General features: G+C 42.9%; 1 protein-coding gene across 1 annotated transcript; it reads left to right on the top strand.

Moving 5' to 3' along the window:
- The first annotated feature begins 1,045 nt into the window (after positions 1 to 1,045).
- TLR6 (toll like receptor 6) lies at positions 1,046 to 13,855 on the top strand. Its single transcript, XM_004608065.2, has 2 exons — positions 1,046 to 1,121; positions 10,621 to 13,855. Exon 2 carries the CDS (start codon positions 10,688 to 10,690, stop codon positions 13,070 to 13,072), a length of 2,385 nt encoding a protein of 794 aa, XP_004608122.2. The 5' UTR covers positions 1,046 to 1,121; positions 10,621 to 10,687; the 3' UTR covers positions 13,073 to 13,855.
- The last annotated feature ends 3,510 nt before the right edge of the window (positions 13,856 to 17,365 follow it).

Raw genomic sequence — 17,365 nt, 5'->3', positions numbered from 1 at the left:
GGCGCGGAAAAAAAAAAATGTGTGCTTTGAACTTGAAACAGCCGCGGGATACTGGGGCAGTCCCAACCGGGGCCGGTGCTCGGCTCCGGCCGGGTGCCCATGCCTCTGCACAGCCGGTGGATGTGGAACGAGCGGGAACCAGAGACAGCTTTAGGATTTGGGGTTCCAGCAAGTGCTTGCACCCATGTATGGAGACTGTGAACTAACTTTGGCTACATGCTGTCCCAGGAAGGGAAATGATTCATTTTCCAACTTAAATATTCTCGGACTTAATTACTATAATACAGAAATTGTAAACCGCGGCCGCTACCGCAGCAGCGCGACATTTTATCACTTCATTCTCATCAGTGGAAAACTTATTATCAAATATTTCCTTGTTAATAGAGCTGTATTCTTGGGGGATAAATTCCAACAAAAATAGTGAGTCTGTTTTGAAACTCTAACAACAATAGTGAGTTGTATGTTGAAATCTGGAATGTAATCAAGGCAAAGAGAAAAGGAAGTGAAATTATCACTCACTCACAGGGGGGGTTGGGGGGTGAGGGGTGGGATGTATACTGGTTTTTTTTGTTTGTTTTTACTTTTGTTTCTGTTTTGTTTTTGTTTTTATTGGTGGTGGAATAGGGGCACTGGTGAAGGGATGGGTGTTTGATCATTGTGTAACTGAGATATAAGCCTGAGAACTTTGTAACTTTCCACTTGGTGATTCAATAAAATAAATTAAAAAAAATAATGGTTAATGCGATTATTTTGTAAGTGTTAAATGTGATGGAAACAAAAAGGGCAAAGTCCAGTAACTTTTAATATTTAGGCTGCAAACAATTTAATCTGAGTGCAATTTAAACATTTTTTCTCAAGCTGAAATTGTCATAAGCTCTTGGCTCCTATGAATTAAGAAACTGACCAATGTTTTAGTCAGTTTCCAGAAACCCCTGCTGTGTTACATGCTTTGTACAAAACCTCAGAAAGGGAAATGCAGATGTAAGAGCAGTTTCGGCAAGTTCCAACAGATGTCAGTAGACTGTCTGCCTGGTTTTGCTTGAATTTTAAGCGGAGAGCCTGCAGTCTGTCGCGCACTCGTCATGCACTTAGAAGTTATTTCTTCTGAGAAAGAAATCTTGGTAAGTAAAACGGAGTTTGTGGCTTTCTCAAATTTTTACAATGCTAGTGATTTTATAGGAAATAAGTAATGATGATTCTTAGGAAGTTTTGCGAGGTGCTTTCGTATCTTTAAAAAAACATAACACCCATAAGGAGAGAGAGAGAGTAAAGGGGAATGTGTCTGCCACAGAGGCAGATGGCAGGGGATGGGGTAGGGGTGTCAGGAGGATACTGGAAACATTGGTGGTAGAAAATGGGCCCTGGTGGAGGGATGGGTACTCGATCATTTTATGACTGAAACATAGTCACGAAAGTTTGTAAGTCTGTAACTGCACACCATGGTGATTCATTAAAAAATTTGAAAAACCTTAAAAAAGAAATTGATTTAAAAAAACATTGAAAAGTTTCTTTTAACTACAAAGGAGAACAAGGATTTTGTCTTTATGCCTGTTTTTAAAAGAAACTAACACTTGTTGACATAGCTAAGAAAACAAAACCAAATTAAGTATGTTCTTTTTTCTGCTTTCAGGGACTGTCTTTCCTCATTTGTCTTTAGCTTCTTGTTTTTCGTATCACTTACAATGTCACTGATTAGAACTATCCTGGTTCTATTTTTCCCCTTCCCGTGGTGCTAAAATTGTTTGTGTCTGTCACTAATTTATAAGCCTTTTGAAAGCAGGGATTATACCAGTGCGGTTTGTTTTTGTCTCTGGACAGCCTGCAGTGCTGGCACCAGCGCAATCTGAATCAACATCTAGGAATGGAGGAAACGGCAGCCCCCACCTTGCATGCCTCTGGCTCTCTCACCTAACCTTTGACAAATAAAACATTTCTTTTGCATATTTTTTGACAAAATTGTGGAATCACTCTTACTTCCTTTAGTGGTTTTGTAGTTTTCTATTTCTTGTAGTTTAACTTTTCATTGATTCTCTCCATTGATGAATTGAGTGTTTTTTTGTTTTGGGGGGTTATTTTGTTTTGCTTTGTTTTGTTTTGTTTTGTTTGCTTTTTTTCAGATGGAGCTTCTATCTTTTCCCTCTTTTTATCTGCTGAATTAAAGAAACAACTTGAGAGAAAGAGAGAGAGGTAGAGGAAGAAAGGAAGGGAGAAAGGAAAGAAGGGAGGGAGGGAGGGAGGGAGGAAGGAAGGAAAGAAGGAAGGAAGGAAGGAAGGAAGGAAGGAAGGAAGGAAGGAAGGAAGGAAGGAAGGAAGGAAGGAAGGAAGGAAGGAAGGAAAAGGACAAAAAGGCCTGTGAGTCTTACTGAATCTTCTGCCTGCTTTCATTTATCTGTTTTTGACCTTCTTAAACACAAAAGCTCCTGGCCTCTATGTTAAGTGTATACACTAGGAACAGCTAGAGGTATTTGTGTTTGGAGTGAAGGACAGTCTGATTAACCTTCCATCATGGTGGCTAAATCTCAGTCCCCTGAAAACAGACCGCACAGCTGATACCCAAGTTCTCATCTACAGATGTCAATGATTCAATGTGGAAAAAATCCTAAAAGACTTATTAATATACCTACAAAATATATTGTTAATTACTCACATTCATAACTATACAAAAGACTTTCTTAAATATAAACTCCTGTTATATTAGCTACATTTTAAGACAACCCTTTCAGTTTCTAGTAGATGTTCAAAATAGGAGACTTTGGAAATATTTTTAAAATATAAGAAAACTGGGGGCTGGCGCAATAGCACAGCGGGTAGAGCGTTTGCCTTGCACGCGGCTGACCCAGGTTCGACTCCCAGCATCCCATATGGTCCCCTGAGTACCGCCAGGAGTAACTCCTGAGTACAGAGCCAGGAATAACCCCTGTGCATCGCCAGGTGTGACCCCAAAAAGCAAATAAATAAATAAATAAATAAATAATAGCTTTAAAAAAATCTCAGGGCTGAGTGTAATAGAGACGTTACTGGTGCCTGCTCGAGTAAATCGTAAATATTTCCATTCTTTTTTTCCCTTAGTATTTGAGTACATGTCAGGTTTTAACCATATGGTATGTAATTAGAGTTCTACTATAATTTTGTATTCTTTATTCACTGTCATTCCGTTGCTCATCGATTTGTTCAAGCAGGCACCAGTAACGTCTCTCATTGAGAGACTTATTGTTACTGTTTTTGGCATATCCAATACGCACGGGTAGCTTGCCAGGCTCTGCCTCGTGGGCTCCATACTCTCGGTAGCTTCCGGGGCTCTCCGAGAGGGGCGGAGGAATTGAACTCGGGTCAGCCGCGTGAAAGGCGAACGCCCAACCGCTGTGCTATTGCTACAGCCCATTCTTCATTCACATAACATTTTATTTTTATTTTTATTTTTTGCTTTTTGGGTCACACCCAGCGATGCTCAGGGGTTACTCCTGCTCTTAACATTTTATTTTTATTTTATTTATTTTATAGAACATTTATTAAATGTTTAATATTATGTTAAATGTTAAATATTATGTTAAATATTATATCAATAAATGTTTTATTTATTTTATTAAACATTTATTAAAATAAAACTTAACATTTTATTTTTATTTATTTATTTTGTTTTTTGGGTTACACCTAGCACTGCTCAGGCTGCGTTATTCTTGGCTCTGCACTCAGGAATTACTCCTAGCAGTGCTCGGGGGACCATATGGGGTGCCAGGGATTGAAGAAACAAAGGAACAGGGCCCCAGGCTGATTGGTAGACTGTTTATTTCTCTCTCTTCCCCAACCTAGTTTGTGCTATCCCCTTACAGCATAGTTATTTTTCCTCCTTTTCCCCCAGCATAGTTCAGTCGCTTCCCTTACAGCATAGTTATATAGAAATCATGAAGGTGAGTGTACACATAGATGAGGTTAAACATTGTCAAGCAAATGTAAAGCCACTCCTGCAGGGGAAGTTCTAGGAGATTAACTCAAGGACAAAATCTCATCTGATGCAGATCAAAACAACAATGAGATATCTCACACCACAGAGATCGGCACACATCCAATGTAAGAAAAGCAATTGGTGTTGGCGTGGATGTGGGGAGAAAGGGACTTTCCTTCACTGCTGGAGGGAATGCCGACTGGTTCAGCCCTTTTGGAAAACAATATGGACGTTTCTCAAAAAATTAGAAATTGAGCTCCCATTTGACCCAGCAATACCACTTCTGGCAATATATTCTGGAGATGCAAAAAAGTACAGTAGCAATGACATCTGCACTTGTATGTTCATTGCTGCTCTGTTTATGATAGCCAGAATCTGGAAAAATCCCAAGTGCCCAAGAACAGATGACTGGTTAAAGAAACTTTGGTATATCTACACAATGGAATACTATGCAGCTGTTAGAAAAGATGAAGTCATGAAATTTGCATATAGGTGGATCAACAAGGAGAGTATCATGTTAAGTGAAATGAGTCAGAGAGTGAGGGACAGACATAGAAAGATTGCACTCATTTGTGGAATATAAAGTAACAGAATGGGAGACTAATACCCATCCAAGAATAGTAGAGATAAGGACCAGGAGGATCACTCCACAGCTCGTAAGCCGACCTCACATGCTGGGGGAAAAGGCAGCTCAGATAGAGAATGGACCACCAAGTAAAGGGTGCTTGGAGGGCCTGCTTGGGATGGGAGATGCGTGCTGAAAGTAGACTATAGACCAAACATGATGGCCACTTAATACTTGCATTGCAGACCACAACACCCTAAAGGAGAGAGAGAGTAAAAGGGAATGCTCCTGCCACAGATGTGGGGAGGTGGGGGGGAGGAAGGAGGAGATAGGAGGGATAGTTGGAACATTGGGTGGTAGAGAACGGGCACTGGTGGAGGGATGGGTATTCGATCACTGTATGACTGGAACATAAGCACAAAAGTTTGTAAGTCTGTAACTGTACCTCATGGTGATTTATTTAAAAAATGAAAATAATTTCAAAAAATAAATTAATTTAAAAAAATCTCATCTGAGGGTTCAGCACTCTAGATTACTAGGAGATTTACTCAAGGGCAGGATTCCATCCAGGATATATTATTTTCTCCTTTCCTCAGCTAGTAATTCATTTAAACAATCATAGTAAATTTACTTCTAATATTTCTAGTCATTTTGTATGAACATAGTATAAGATATATTAAGCTTAAAGGTTGACTCTTCCCGGGGACATCTCGCTATATGTCCCAGAATACAGTCCTCAGGCCAGGTTAGTCTTGCCTAACCCCAGCAGGATCCTATTCAGTTACTTCTTTTTGGTCATGACAGAGTTTGTTCCATGATTGTTCTCTTACCTTTTCATACTTCCTATGGCACTCAGCTCGTCCCTTTCCAATGCCAGGGTAGTTTACAGCTTACCCTGGGTCCATCCTTGTCCCTGCCTGGGGCCCTCCTTTTGGGGTGCTAGGAAGTTAGGGCAACTGAGTATTAAGTCAGGCAAATATGACAAATGCCCTGGAGTAAATATTATTTCTGAGTCAATTAATTAGCTCCCCTGTGACAAAAGCATAAGCATCAACTGTCTTCCTGTGTCTATACAAAAAGGACACTACCAGATCTGCAAACAATATAAAGGAAAGAGAAAAGCAATATAGGATTATTAGTGCTTGATGGAATTGGGTGTGCCTCAGGAGCACTATTGTGGGAATGTGTCAATAAACCTAAGCTCCCTGCGGGAGGAGCAAGGACAAACCAATGCTATCCAACACGCAACCCCAGTGGAATGGAAGAGTCTGTGCTATGTGAACTGCCTCTGGCCACTGTGTAGGAACACTCTAACTTTTGCTTGCAAGGAGCTCCAAGCAGATGTGGTTTAGGTGCTATCTTATTGTTGTGATTGAGATGCCACACACATGGATGTGCGACCCTACTTTGACCCTGCACCACTTCTCACTCCTTTAATAGGCCTGGATTGATCCTGCCTGCTCCAGTGACTTCATGAATGGAGTGTCATCTCTGCCAGTTCAGCCACTGCTATTTTTCTCCCCTCATCAGGTCCAATTTATGGAAGTGAAGGAAATAGACAGTTTTTTCTTAGGACACAAACCCAATCTCATTTTGGTCCTCATCTGCCCTCATAACAGAACACAGATGGTTGTATGTCTCTGTGCTTTAACAATCAAGCTATGGTGGATGAACCTTTTGGCCACACTTGCATCTCTGGCCCCCTGTCTACCTCCCAGCCCTTTCTGCTCATCTTGCCTTGTCCAAATGGGACAGAGGGTCTTAGATTCTAGCTCACACCTGGCTTGACTATTCAATGTCCACCAGTTAGTGTTTTTATCAGGCTTATCCAAACAGTCCAACTCATAGATCCTTAAAGACCCATTCGTTCCAGCTTAAGCAGAAGGACCTGGAGCCCTGGGTTTAATTCCCAACGCTACAGAATCTGCAAAGCACCTCCAGAGTGACCCCTGAGAACTGAGCCAGGAGTAGCCTCTGAACGCCACTGGGTGTATCCCAAACAGACTCTTCAATTCAGCAATAAGAAGTTTCTCCTTTGTTTTAATTTTGGAGCCATACCCAGCAGGGCTCAGGGTACACTTCTCACTCTGTGCTCTGGGATGATCACTCATCAGGATTATAGACAGGAGCAGGGATCAAAGCAGGGTTGGCTACCCACAAGCAAGTAATTTAACCCCTACAGAGATAGTACACTATCTCTCTGGCCCCAGAAAGCACAAATTTTTAAATGGATAAGAGATTTGAACAGATACAAAATGACAAATGATTTGAATTTGTGGGGCTGGTAACCAAGCCCTAGTTGCCTGCGTGCAAGGCAAGCACCTGACCCACTGGACTATGTTTCTGGGCTCTATTGTTAGAAAGGAAATCTATTAAAGGACATCTTGGTTGTTTCCACTTTTTAGATGTTAGAAATGAAATAGCTATAAACACTGACATGCAGGCTTTGTGTAATCATAAATCTTCAGTTCATTTGGGTAAATTATGGGCTGGTCTATGCAGTGAGACCACACCTAACATTATAAGAAACTTTCAACTGTCTTCTGAAATGTCTGTGCCATTTTGAATTCTCATCAATGAGGAATGAGTCTTCACATCCTTATCAACTTTTGATGTTGTTTTAGGATACCATTGTAAGGTATTCAGGGGCATTTTGTTTGTTTGTTTTTTGTTTTTTGCTTTTTTGGGTCACACCTGGCGATGCACAGGGGTTACTCCTGGTTCTGCACTCAGGAATCACTCCAGGCGGTGCTCAGGGGACCATATGGGATGCTGGGAATCGAACCCGGGTCAACCGCATGCAAGGCAAACACTCTACCCGCTGTGCTATCGCTCCAGCCCCTCAGGGGAATTTTTTAAAAATTTGAATTTCCCTATTGTCTGCCTAGACCAAGAAATAGAACATTACCAAGCTCCAGTGGTTGGGCTTTTTGGAAAATAATTTTTTAAAATTTTACCTTGTTGTGTGTCTATTTTAAGAAACCCATGTATAACAGTTGTCACATTATTCATATATGATACTGTGTGAAGAACTGTTTGTTGTTGCATGTGACCATTTGTGTATTTAAAAAAATGAATACAAAGCCGGTGGCTTTCTCTCTCTCTCCACCTGCATTCGGAGGTCTTGTGAAACTGGGCAGAGATATCCCCAGGGGAATCACATGAAGAAAAGTGATTTGATAAGCAAAAGGATCTTTATTGGCTAGCTTTATTAGCTCAAACTAGGGCCCTTGTCTGGCTCATTGACACAATGGCAGCTTTCTTGAAACAAGTGACCCTGAGTCTCAAAAGTGAGGGGCTTTTATACTATAGCATTATACAACAGAGATTTTTCATGAACCATCTTTGGCCACAGTCTGAGGAGCTTTCCACTACTTGTGCTTAGCTGGTAAGTTGGAATTATATGAGTTACATAAGGGTTATATGGGGGGAGGGGCTTTCCTATCTGCATCTGATTGGTGACCCTTACTTGACCTCACCATGGCTGTCTCACTTTGGGGAAATCATGACTCTATTCTGGGTATCTGTGCTCAATTCCAGGAATTCTGGAACCCAAACCTAGGCCTAGCTTCTTCTGGCTTCTTTATGAGCCTGTCATGGATCTACCTTTGCTTCTCAATCTCTGTCTCTGGCCACTTCCCCACCCTGGCGTGGTCAAAGGTAATGGTAGACAAAGGAGGGAACGAGGGCCAGGCTGGTTGGTATCAATTGCAGTTTGTTCCGACCTCATTTCCATTTCTCTTCTTGATCCCTTGTGCCCACTCCCGCAGCCTTAGTTATACCCCAAATCAGGAGGGGCTGGGATAACAATTACATATAGGTGTGGTCATACAATCAACAGAGGTAAAGTCCTTTCCTCAGGGCAAGCTTCTTCTAGGACAAATTCTCATTACTCAAGATGACCGCCTAACAGCTCAGATAGAGAAGGGACCATCAAATAAAGGGTGCTTGGAGGGCCCACTCGGAATGGGAGATGGGAGCTGAAAGTAGACTATAGACTGAACATGTGGCCACTCAATACCTATAATGCAAACCACAACAACCAAAAGGAGAGAGAGAGAGAGAGAGAGAGAGAGAGAGAGAGAGAGAGAGAGAGAGCAAAAGGGAATGTCCTGCCACAGAGGTGGGGTGGGGTGGGGGTGATGGGGTGGGGTGGTGGGAGGAATACTGGGATCATTGGTGGTGGAGAATGAGCACTCGTGGAAGGAGGGGTACTTGATCATTGTATGACTGAAACGTAAGCACGAAAGTTTGTAAATCTGTAACTGTATCTCACGGTGATTCATTTAAAAATAAAAAAAGAATAAAGATATCTGCCTAAGGGCGAAATACCATCTATGGGGTGTTTCTCCTTCCCTTTGTCCAGCAACCACATAAACATTCATCTTAATGCTACTCCCTTAATAATATTAGTCATTTTGTAGGGACACAGTAAGAGATACAATAAGCTTATAGGATTGGTCTCCTGGGGACATCTTGCTATAGATCTCAGACTACAGTGCTCAGGCCAGATTAGTCTTTCCAAACCCTAGCAGAGTCCTAATCTAGTTACTTTTTGGATCATGACAGAATTTGTCCATGACCATGCTCTTAATTTATAGTTAAGTATTATGGCACTTCGGCTTGACCTGTTTTGATGTCAGCGTAGCTCACAGCTTGCCTTGGGTCCATTCAGTCCCTTGTCAGGTCCCTGCTTTTGTTTTTTTTTTCTTTTTAGGTCACACCCGACAATGCTCAGGGGTTACTCCTGGTTTTGCACTCAGGAATTACTGCTCAGGGGACCATATGGGATGCTGGAAATCGAACCCAGGTCAGCCATGTGCTACCTGGCTACATGTGCTACCTAGCACACCCTACCTGCTGTGCTATCACTCTAGCCCCAGGTCCCTGATTTTGGGGAGTTTTGAAGTAAGGGCAACTGAGGCTTAAGTCGAGAAAACAGATGCTCAAGAATGAATATTATTTGGAGTCAATGAACTCCCAAGTTACAAAAGCATAGCATTAACTGTCTTCCTGTGTCTATACAAAAAAGACATTGCTCTGAAGTAACTATGCAAAGGACATAAGGAGAAGAAAAAGGCAATATTTCACTTACGAATACAAGTCCAGTATCCTTAGAAGGATCTGACCTTACAAGTTAACAGAGTCTGATTAGGGGATACAAGCGATTGACCAGTGGGGGAAGCAGAGCACAAAGAAAGAGGTTACAGATAAATACAGAGGCATAGGAGTGCCTCGGGAGCACTATGATAGTATTACTCAGTAAACCCAAACTCCCTGCGGCCAGGGAGAAAGGACAAACCTATGTTAAGCTAAAACTGTTTAGAGCTATATTCCAATAAACAAAGAATGGGAGTATCTCGGAGCACTGTGATGGGTGTAACCTGATAAACCTAAGCTCCCTGCAGCAAGGGAGAAAAGACAAACCAAGGTATAGCCTAAAATGTTTAGAGCTATATTCCAACAACCATTGAATTCTCTGTTACGTTAGCTTGTCAGCTAGAGAGTTTCTTAGACACCTAGAGAAAAAAATTAAAGCAATGTAAAGGCAAACCTGATCTGGGCAGATTAGCCTTCTGCTCTTCTAGTGCCTGTTTGAGTTGCATATAACTCTGTCCTTTGCTTTTGGCATGATGGAGTCTAAAGGTCATCTAAAAGTGGATATGCAGGATTTTCTCAGGTCCTCTATGAACACACCTGCAGTTTCCTGGTCTACATGGAGTTTTCCAAAGCCTTTTCCTCACACACCTTCTCTCAAGTCCCCTTCTTCCCTGGCTCTTTGGTGGGCCCACTGTTTACCCAATCTGCTGTTACTTCCCCAACTGGGAGGAACTGGTTCTCTCAGAGCTTTTCAGCAAACATCAGGAGGGAGGCCTGCCCTGAGTGAAAGTTCTGAGTGGATTGCTCTGGGACCTGACTGGTTAAGATATTCCCCATCATACTCCCTCACTCCCCAATTCTTGGATGACTGGGTCTGAATGAACTGGGAGAAAATGTCACATTCAATGAAAGGAATAGAAATGACTTGTGTATAAAACAAAGAAATCATGGAGGTTAGTACGTGGAGGAAAGATCTGATCTTTAAACATTCTACTGTCTATTCTGTTTCTAGAATTTGGATTCTTCTCAAGATGCTCTGAAGAATAGCAAACGCTGTATGGGACATCCTCTTCAAAATCATGACAAAAGACAATGGAGTCATCCTCAGAAATTTTGTTTTTCTTGTGACTTTCACATCTGAAGTTACAACCCTATTCTCTGATAAAAATGAATTTGCAGTTGACATGTCAAATGTAGGCCTTACTCATGTTCCAGAGGACTTGCCACTCAAGACTGAAGTCTTAGATATGTCTCAAAACTATATAGCTGAACTTCGCCTCTCTGATTTCCGATATCTGCCGAAGCTGAAAGTTTTAAGTCTTTCCCACAATAAACTGTGGTACCTTGATTTCAGTATTTTCAAGTTCAACTTGGATTTGGAATATTTGGATTTGTCTTATAATCAGTTGAAGAGCATTACTTGCCATTCTATCACAAGTCTTAAGCACCTAGACCTCTCGTTCAATGACTTTGATGCCCCGCCTATCTGTAAAGAATTTGGCAACTTGACACAACTGATTTTCTTAGGATTAAGTGCTGCAAAGTTACAACTAGATCTGCTACCAATTGCTCACTTGCATCTTGAGTGTATCCTTCTGGAGTTAGAACACTATTATGCAAAAGAAAACGAGGGAGAAAGTTTCCAAGTCTTGAATACAAAAGCACTTCACTTAATTTTTCACCCAAATAGTTTGTTTTCTGTTCAAGCAAACATATCAGTCAATGCTTTAGAGCGCTTACAACTGACTAATATTAAACTGAATGATGTCAACTGCCAAGTTTTAATGAAATTTTTATCAGAACTTACTAGAGGTCCAAGTCTTCTGAATTTAACCCTCAACCACATAGAAACAACGTGGAAGTGTTTGGTTAGGGTTTTTCAATTCCTTTGGCCCAAACCTATAGAATACCTGAATATTTACAATTTAACGATAGTTGAAAGAATTGATAAAGAACATTTTATTTATTCTAGGACAGCCCTGAAATCACTGAAAATAGAGCATATTACAAATAGAGTTTTCCTTTTCTCCCAGAACACGTTATACACAGTGTTTTCTGAGATGAACATTATGATGCTCACCCTATCAAACACACCTTTTATCCACATGCTTTGCCCCCAGGCCCTGAGCACATTCACGTTCTTGAACTTTACCTATAATGTTTTCACAGACAGTGTTTTTCAAAACTGCTCCACTTTGGTTAAGTTGGAAACTCTCATCTTACAAAAGAATGAATTAAAAGGCCTTTTAAAGGTAGGGCTCATGACGAAGGACATGTTCTCTTTGAAAATACTGGACGTTAGTGAGAATTCTTTAGAATATCATAGGCAGGAGGGAAATTGCACTTGGGCCTGGAGCATTGTGGTGTTAAATCTGTCTTCAAATCTGCTCACGGACTCTGTTTTCAGATGCTTACCTCTCAGGGTCAAGGTTCTCGATCTTCACAATAACAGAATAAGGAGCATTCCAGATGCTGTCAATAGTCTGGAAGCTTTGGAGGAACTCAATGTTGCCTTCAACTCTTTAACCAACTTGCCCGGATGCGGCGCCTTTAGCAGTCTTTCCGTACTGACCATTGACTACAATGCCATTTCCAATCCAGCCGCTGATTTCTTCCAGAACTGCCAAAAGATCAGGTCACTAAGAGCCGGGAACAACCCATTCCAGTGTACATGTGAGCTGAGGGAGTTTATCCAGCGTGTAGGCCAAGCCCCAAGGGCAGTGGTAGAGGACTGGCCTGCTTCCTACACGTGTGACTATCCAGAAAGCGCCAAGGGAACCCCACTGCAGGACTTCCGTGTGTCTCAACTATCGTGCAGCCCCTCTCTGCTGCTGGCCACTGTGGTGGGCACTGTGCTGGTGTGGGCCATAGGCACGACCGTCCTCTGTGTCTACTTTGATGTGCCCTGGTATCTCAGGATGGTGTGCCAGTGGACCCAGACCCGGCGCAGAGCTAGGAATGTAGACTTAGAGGAACTGCAAAGAGCTCTCCAGTTCCATGCCTTCATTTCATACAGCGGGCACGATTCTGCCTGGGTGAAGAGTGAATTACTGCCCAACTTGGAAAAGGAAGATATCCGGGTCTGTCTTCATGAGAGAAACTTTGTCCCAGGCAAGAGCATTGTGGAGAACATCATCAACTGCATAGAGAAGAGCTACAAATCCATCTTTGTCTTGTCTGGCCATTTTGTGCAGAGCGAGTGGTGCCACTATGAGCTCTACTTTGCCCACCACAACTTGTTTCATGAAGGGTCTGATAACTTAATCCTGATCTTGCTGGAACCCATTGCACAGGACTGCATTCCCAGCAAGTATCACAAGCTGAGGGCTCTCATGACAAAGAGGACTTATTTGGAGTGGCCCAAGGAAAAAGCCAAACAGGGTCTATTCTGGGCGAACATTAAAGCTGCTTTCAATGTGAAATTAACGTTGATGACAGAAAACAATGTGGGAGCATCTTTTTGAAAAGTGGAATAATACAGCTTAATTGCAAACCATCTTTAACTTAGATTCCAACAAGCACTATGATTTTCCATATTATCTGTATGAGACTTCCATATTTGCACACATGTGAGAAAGTTTTTCATGGCGAGGGTGCTGCAGCTAACCTGGAGAAGCTGGCTAAAGACTAAGGTGGATATTTTCCCTTTGGAGATAGTTTAATTGCTTCTGGATTAACCTTCTACTCCAAATGAAAATGGTTTTCCTAGAGAGAGTATAGTGAGTAAAGCACCTGCCTTGCATGCAACTGACCTGGATTTCATCTCCAGCACCCCATATGATTCCCTGAGCACTGCTAGGAGTGATTCCTGAGCACAAAGCCAGGAGTAGTACTGAGCACTGCCAGATGGAGCTCCAATAACAAATGAAAACACTCCTGGGCCAGAGAGGTATTACAAAGATGAAGTCGCTTGCCTTGCATCCCACCTACACTGGCTCCATCCCAGCACATGGTCTCAGGAGTGAATGGCTGAAGCCCCTCCCTCAAAGAACTATCAGCATATCAAATATTTAAAATATGACATGATCATGTATGAATTTTTTTTGTAATCAGAGCAGTCTCATTTGAGTAAAGGCTCAGTCACTCAAAGACACTGCTTATTGCTCTCTGCCAGATGGATTTCGTGTGAGCAGGGGTTCAGAGCACCAGGAAAGTTAACCTCTGAGCTGTGGGGGACAGTCCTGAGTATCCTGTGGCTCCTCATTGTCCTCTGGGTAAGCATTGACATCTTCAATCCAGCGGTTCATGAAAAATGAGACCAGTTACAGAAAATAAAGATGTTGTTCTCCTCTCACCTGAGTAGTAGTTTACTTAGTCTTGGATCCTGTTACAGCCAAAAGCAATCAGTGATGGGGGCTACCCATGGCAGTAATTTATGTCTATAAAGAAAAGTGCCGACATCTATCACAGGCTGTTGAGGCTAAAGACTCAGATTTATTTGCTTGCTCAGGAAACTTGAAGCCAAATTTATTTGTAACCCATGATTGAATAAGACTTGTATGTTTCTCCTGGTTTTGTCTAATGCTTTGAAATTGACAACAGCAGTAATACTGAGGAGACTGATTGATTGTATTCGCCCCTCCCCATTCCCTTCATCATCGTTGGTGATGATGATGACATGGTGGGGAATCAGGGCCTCACCCACATCCGCCTGTGGTGCTCACATATTTTTTACTGTGATGGGGATTGCACTTCAGTTATAATTCTTGCACAATCGGCCACAGGGTTCACTGGTGATTGCACTCTTGATTGTTGGTTTTGAGGCCCCAGTGGTGCTTGGGGGCCACTTCTGTGGAGGCACTTGGATGGGGGATCATGCAGTGTCAGGGATAGAATCTGGGGCTACCACACACAAATCTTGCATTCCAGTCCCTTGGTTCACTGTCTTCACTTCCTGGCCCAGTCTTCACTGCTTTAACTGTGGTGCCCACACTACTGCTCTTTAGGGCAAGTGCTCCTCGTTGGTATGCACAAGTTATGGAGTGATGCTTATGGGCGAAGGGTTGCACTGCTTGCCAAAGGTTGGGGTACCTGCATGTCTTTGCAGTTGCTGCACTTGTTGAGGGTTCCTCACACCCCTTTGGGAGGTGCTCACACACACGTGACTGCAGTGCGGCTGGAAGTAGCAGAGCTGTTAGCTTCAAACAGCACAGTCGCCAGAAGAGCACTGTGTGTCTGCGGGGGGTCTCAACTCAGAACCAAACACTCACTGGCAAGGCAAATGTATAAGCCACTGAACTCTGGCCATGGCAAGGCCACAAATTAAACAGAAATGTTGGGTGTAGCCAGGCTGGACTCAGTGGGAAGCTACAGAAATAGATGAGTAACTCTCACCCCTTACCACCCATTACCAGAAGACCCCCAAGTGATAGTGATTATCAAGGATAAATTATATGAAGCCCCTTCTGGCTTAACTCTTACAAAGGCCTCCTCTTCCACGAAGAACCAGAGCTGAGCTTTTTAGCATGCTGGTTGTCTCAAACAGGTGACAACTGTCTGCCTTCCTTCCCCTCAGATCTGAACTCTGACCTTGACACCTATATCTGCTGCCCCTTCATCGGCTCTTTGCACACTCTTTCCCGCTCCGAAGTCCCCACTCCAGCCACAGTCCCCTCTGGCTGTTCCCTGGATGCTCCTCATTGATTCCTCCTCAGGCCCCTCTGCCCGTGCCGTCCCTTCAGGGGGGATCTCTGTCCCCGAGGCTAAGCTCGTAGCTTGTTCCTGTCTCAGCTCAAACGCTACGCCACCTCCCCATTGCTCGCTCTCTGTCTCTCACTCCCCCGGCCTCCCTAACCGCACACATCACTCCGGAAGTTCTCTTGCCCGCTTGTTCTCTTTCCCTCTGCTAAAGTACAGGCTGCAGGAGAACCTCTGAGTCTTGTGGGCTGTCTCTGTGCAGAGCTGAGAACAGCTCACAACCCCCTGGGGACACTCAGTGAAAACCTGCCGCGTGAAGGGGCAGGGAGATGGCTCCAAGGGCCAGAACCCTTGCTGTGCATCTGGGAGCCCAGGGTTTGATGCCTGGTTCCTGAGCACCGAGCCAGGAGTAGCTCCAAAGCACCACCGAGTGTGGTTCCTAACTCAGAAAAGAAACAAACTCGAAACCCAGGAGGATGGCTGCGTACTGGGAAAAACCTTTGAGAATCCTCCCAGAAAGATCTGTCAGGCGTGAACAAGACCTCCTTCATTGCGTCAGTGTAGACATCAGGGAATTATTATGAGACACTGAGTCATAAGGACATGATTTTAAACCTGTCAGTTTTGTTGTTGTTTGTTTTCTGGCCATACCAGGCAGTGCTCAGGGCTTACTCCTGGCTCTGAATTCAGGGATTACTCCTGGCAGTGCTTAGGAGAACGTATAGGGTGCCAGTGGTCAAGCCCAGGTTGACTGCGTGGCAAATGTCCTGCCCAGTTTACTATCCCTCTGGCCTCTAAACCTGTCAATTTAGCCAAGACCCTGTTTGCATCTGAACAAGAGAAAATAAATTTATACTTTGGGCCTAATGCAGTTTCAGCAGAATTCAGCAGGTGGCATAAGTGAGCTTCCCTCCCTGACTTTCAATGCTGTGCCAGGGGAAATAAATGTTCAAGGAAGTTTTTAAATTTTCTACAGACTGCCAGCGGGTCAGATGGGAAGTTTGTCCTGGTAAGTGACATCTTTTTTAAAAAATTCTATTTTAAAAAAGTAATGATATGGTTAGCTATGGAATGCAAAAAATTTCCAAAAGTCCCTGTGATGAAGCTCTGGGTGTTTTTCTTGTTCTTTCGTTCTTTTTTTAAAAAAATTTTTTGAATCACACCCAGCGATGCTCAAAGGTTACCCCTGGCTCTGCACTCAGGAATTACTCCTGGTGGTGCTTGGGGGACCATGTGGGATGCTGGGGATTGAACCTGGGTTGGACGCATGCAAGGCAAACGCCCTACCAGTTGTGCTTACTACTCCACCTCCTCTTTAAAAATTTTTTTTTTAATTTTTTAGTTTTAAAAAAAAATTTAAATAAAAATTTTTTTTAGCTGGGTGTTTTTCTTAAGTGATTTGTTTCTTTTATGTAGTGTGTTGGACTAGCATTTATCAGCTCTTCTTGACTGTTCTCTTCTTAGCGAAAGCTGTTGTTTTTTTCTCCCGGATATTTTTTTTCCTTCTTGAATATACCTCATCTCATGCATGATTTTCTTTCAAGAGATGTAGTTTTCACTGGGAAATGAATAATTGAACCACTGATTGTCTTCCACAAAGACAAATAGTTTTCTTAACTATTTTTTCTTTTTTACTTTTCTTTTTTGTAGCTGGGGGTTACTTCTAGCCCAATGTTCAGAGATGCTCAGGGGATCCTGCGTTTCTAGAAATAGAACCCAGGGTGCCTGCATGCAAAGCTTCCCTCGGCGTGTGGAGATCTCTCTCTCGACCAACATCTCCTCTGTTGTTGTTTTTTTTTTAATTACTTATTAACTTATTTTATTTAATCACTTAGAAATTACAGTTATTCGTGATTGGACTTTAAGCATCATTGTTTTCACCAATCCCTTCACCAGTGTCCACTTCCCTCTGCCAATGCCCCTCTACCCCCACCCCGTTTTGCCTCCCACCCATCAATCTGCTTCTATGAGAGGCTCATGCATACACATGTTCTTTCAGTGTGGTTTACAGCACTGGTACTGTAGATTTCATGGATAACCACCCTTTAGCACTGCCTCCTTCCCCTGCTTGAACACTTCCCTCCACCATAGATGTTGCCCCCAGACCCCCTCCTATTCCC

The sequence above is a fragment of the Sorex araneus genome, chromosome 5, assembly GCF_027595985.1.
Source record: "Sorex araneus isolate mSorAra2 chromosome 5, mSorAra2.pri, whole genome shotgun sequence".
Lineage (NCBI taxonomy): Eukaryota > Metazoa > Chordata > Mammalia > Eulipotyphla > Soricidae > Sorex > Sorex araneus.
This window is presented reverse-complemented; position numbering and strand designations above follow the sequence as displayed.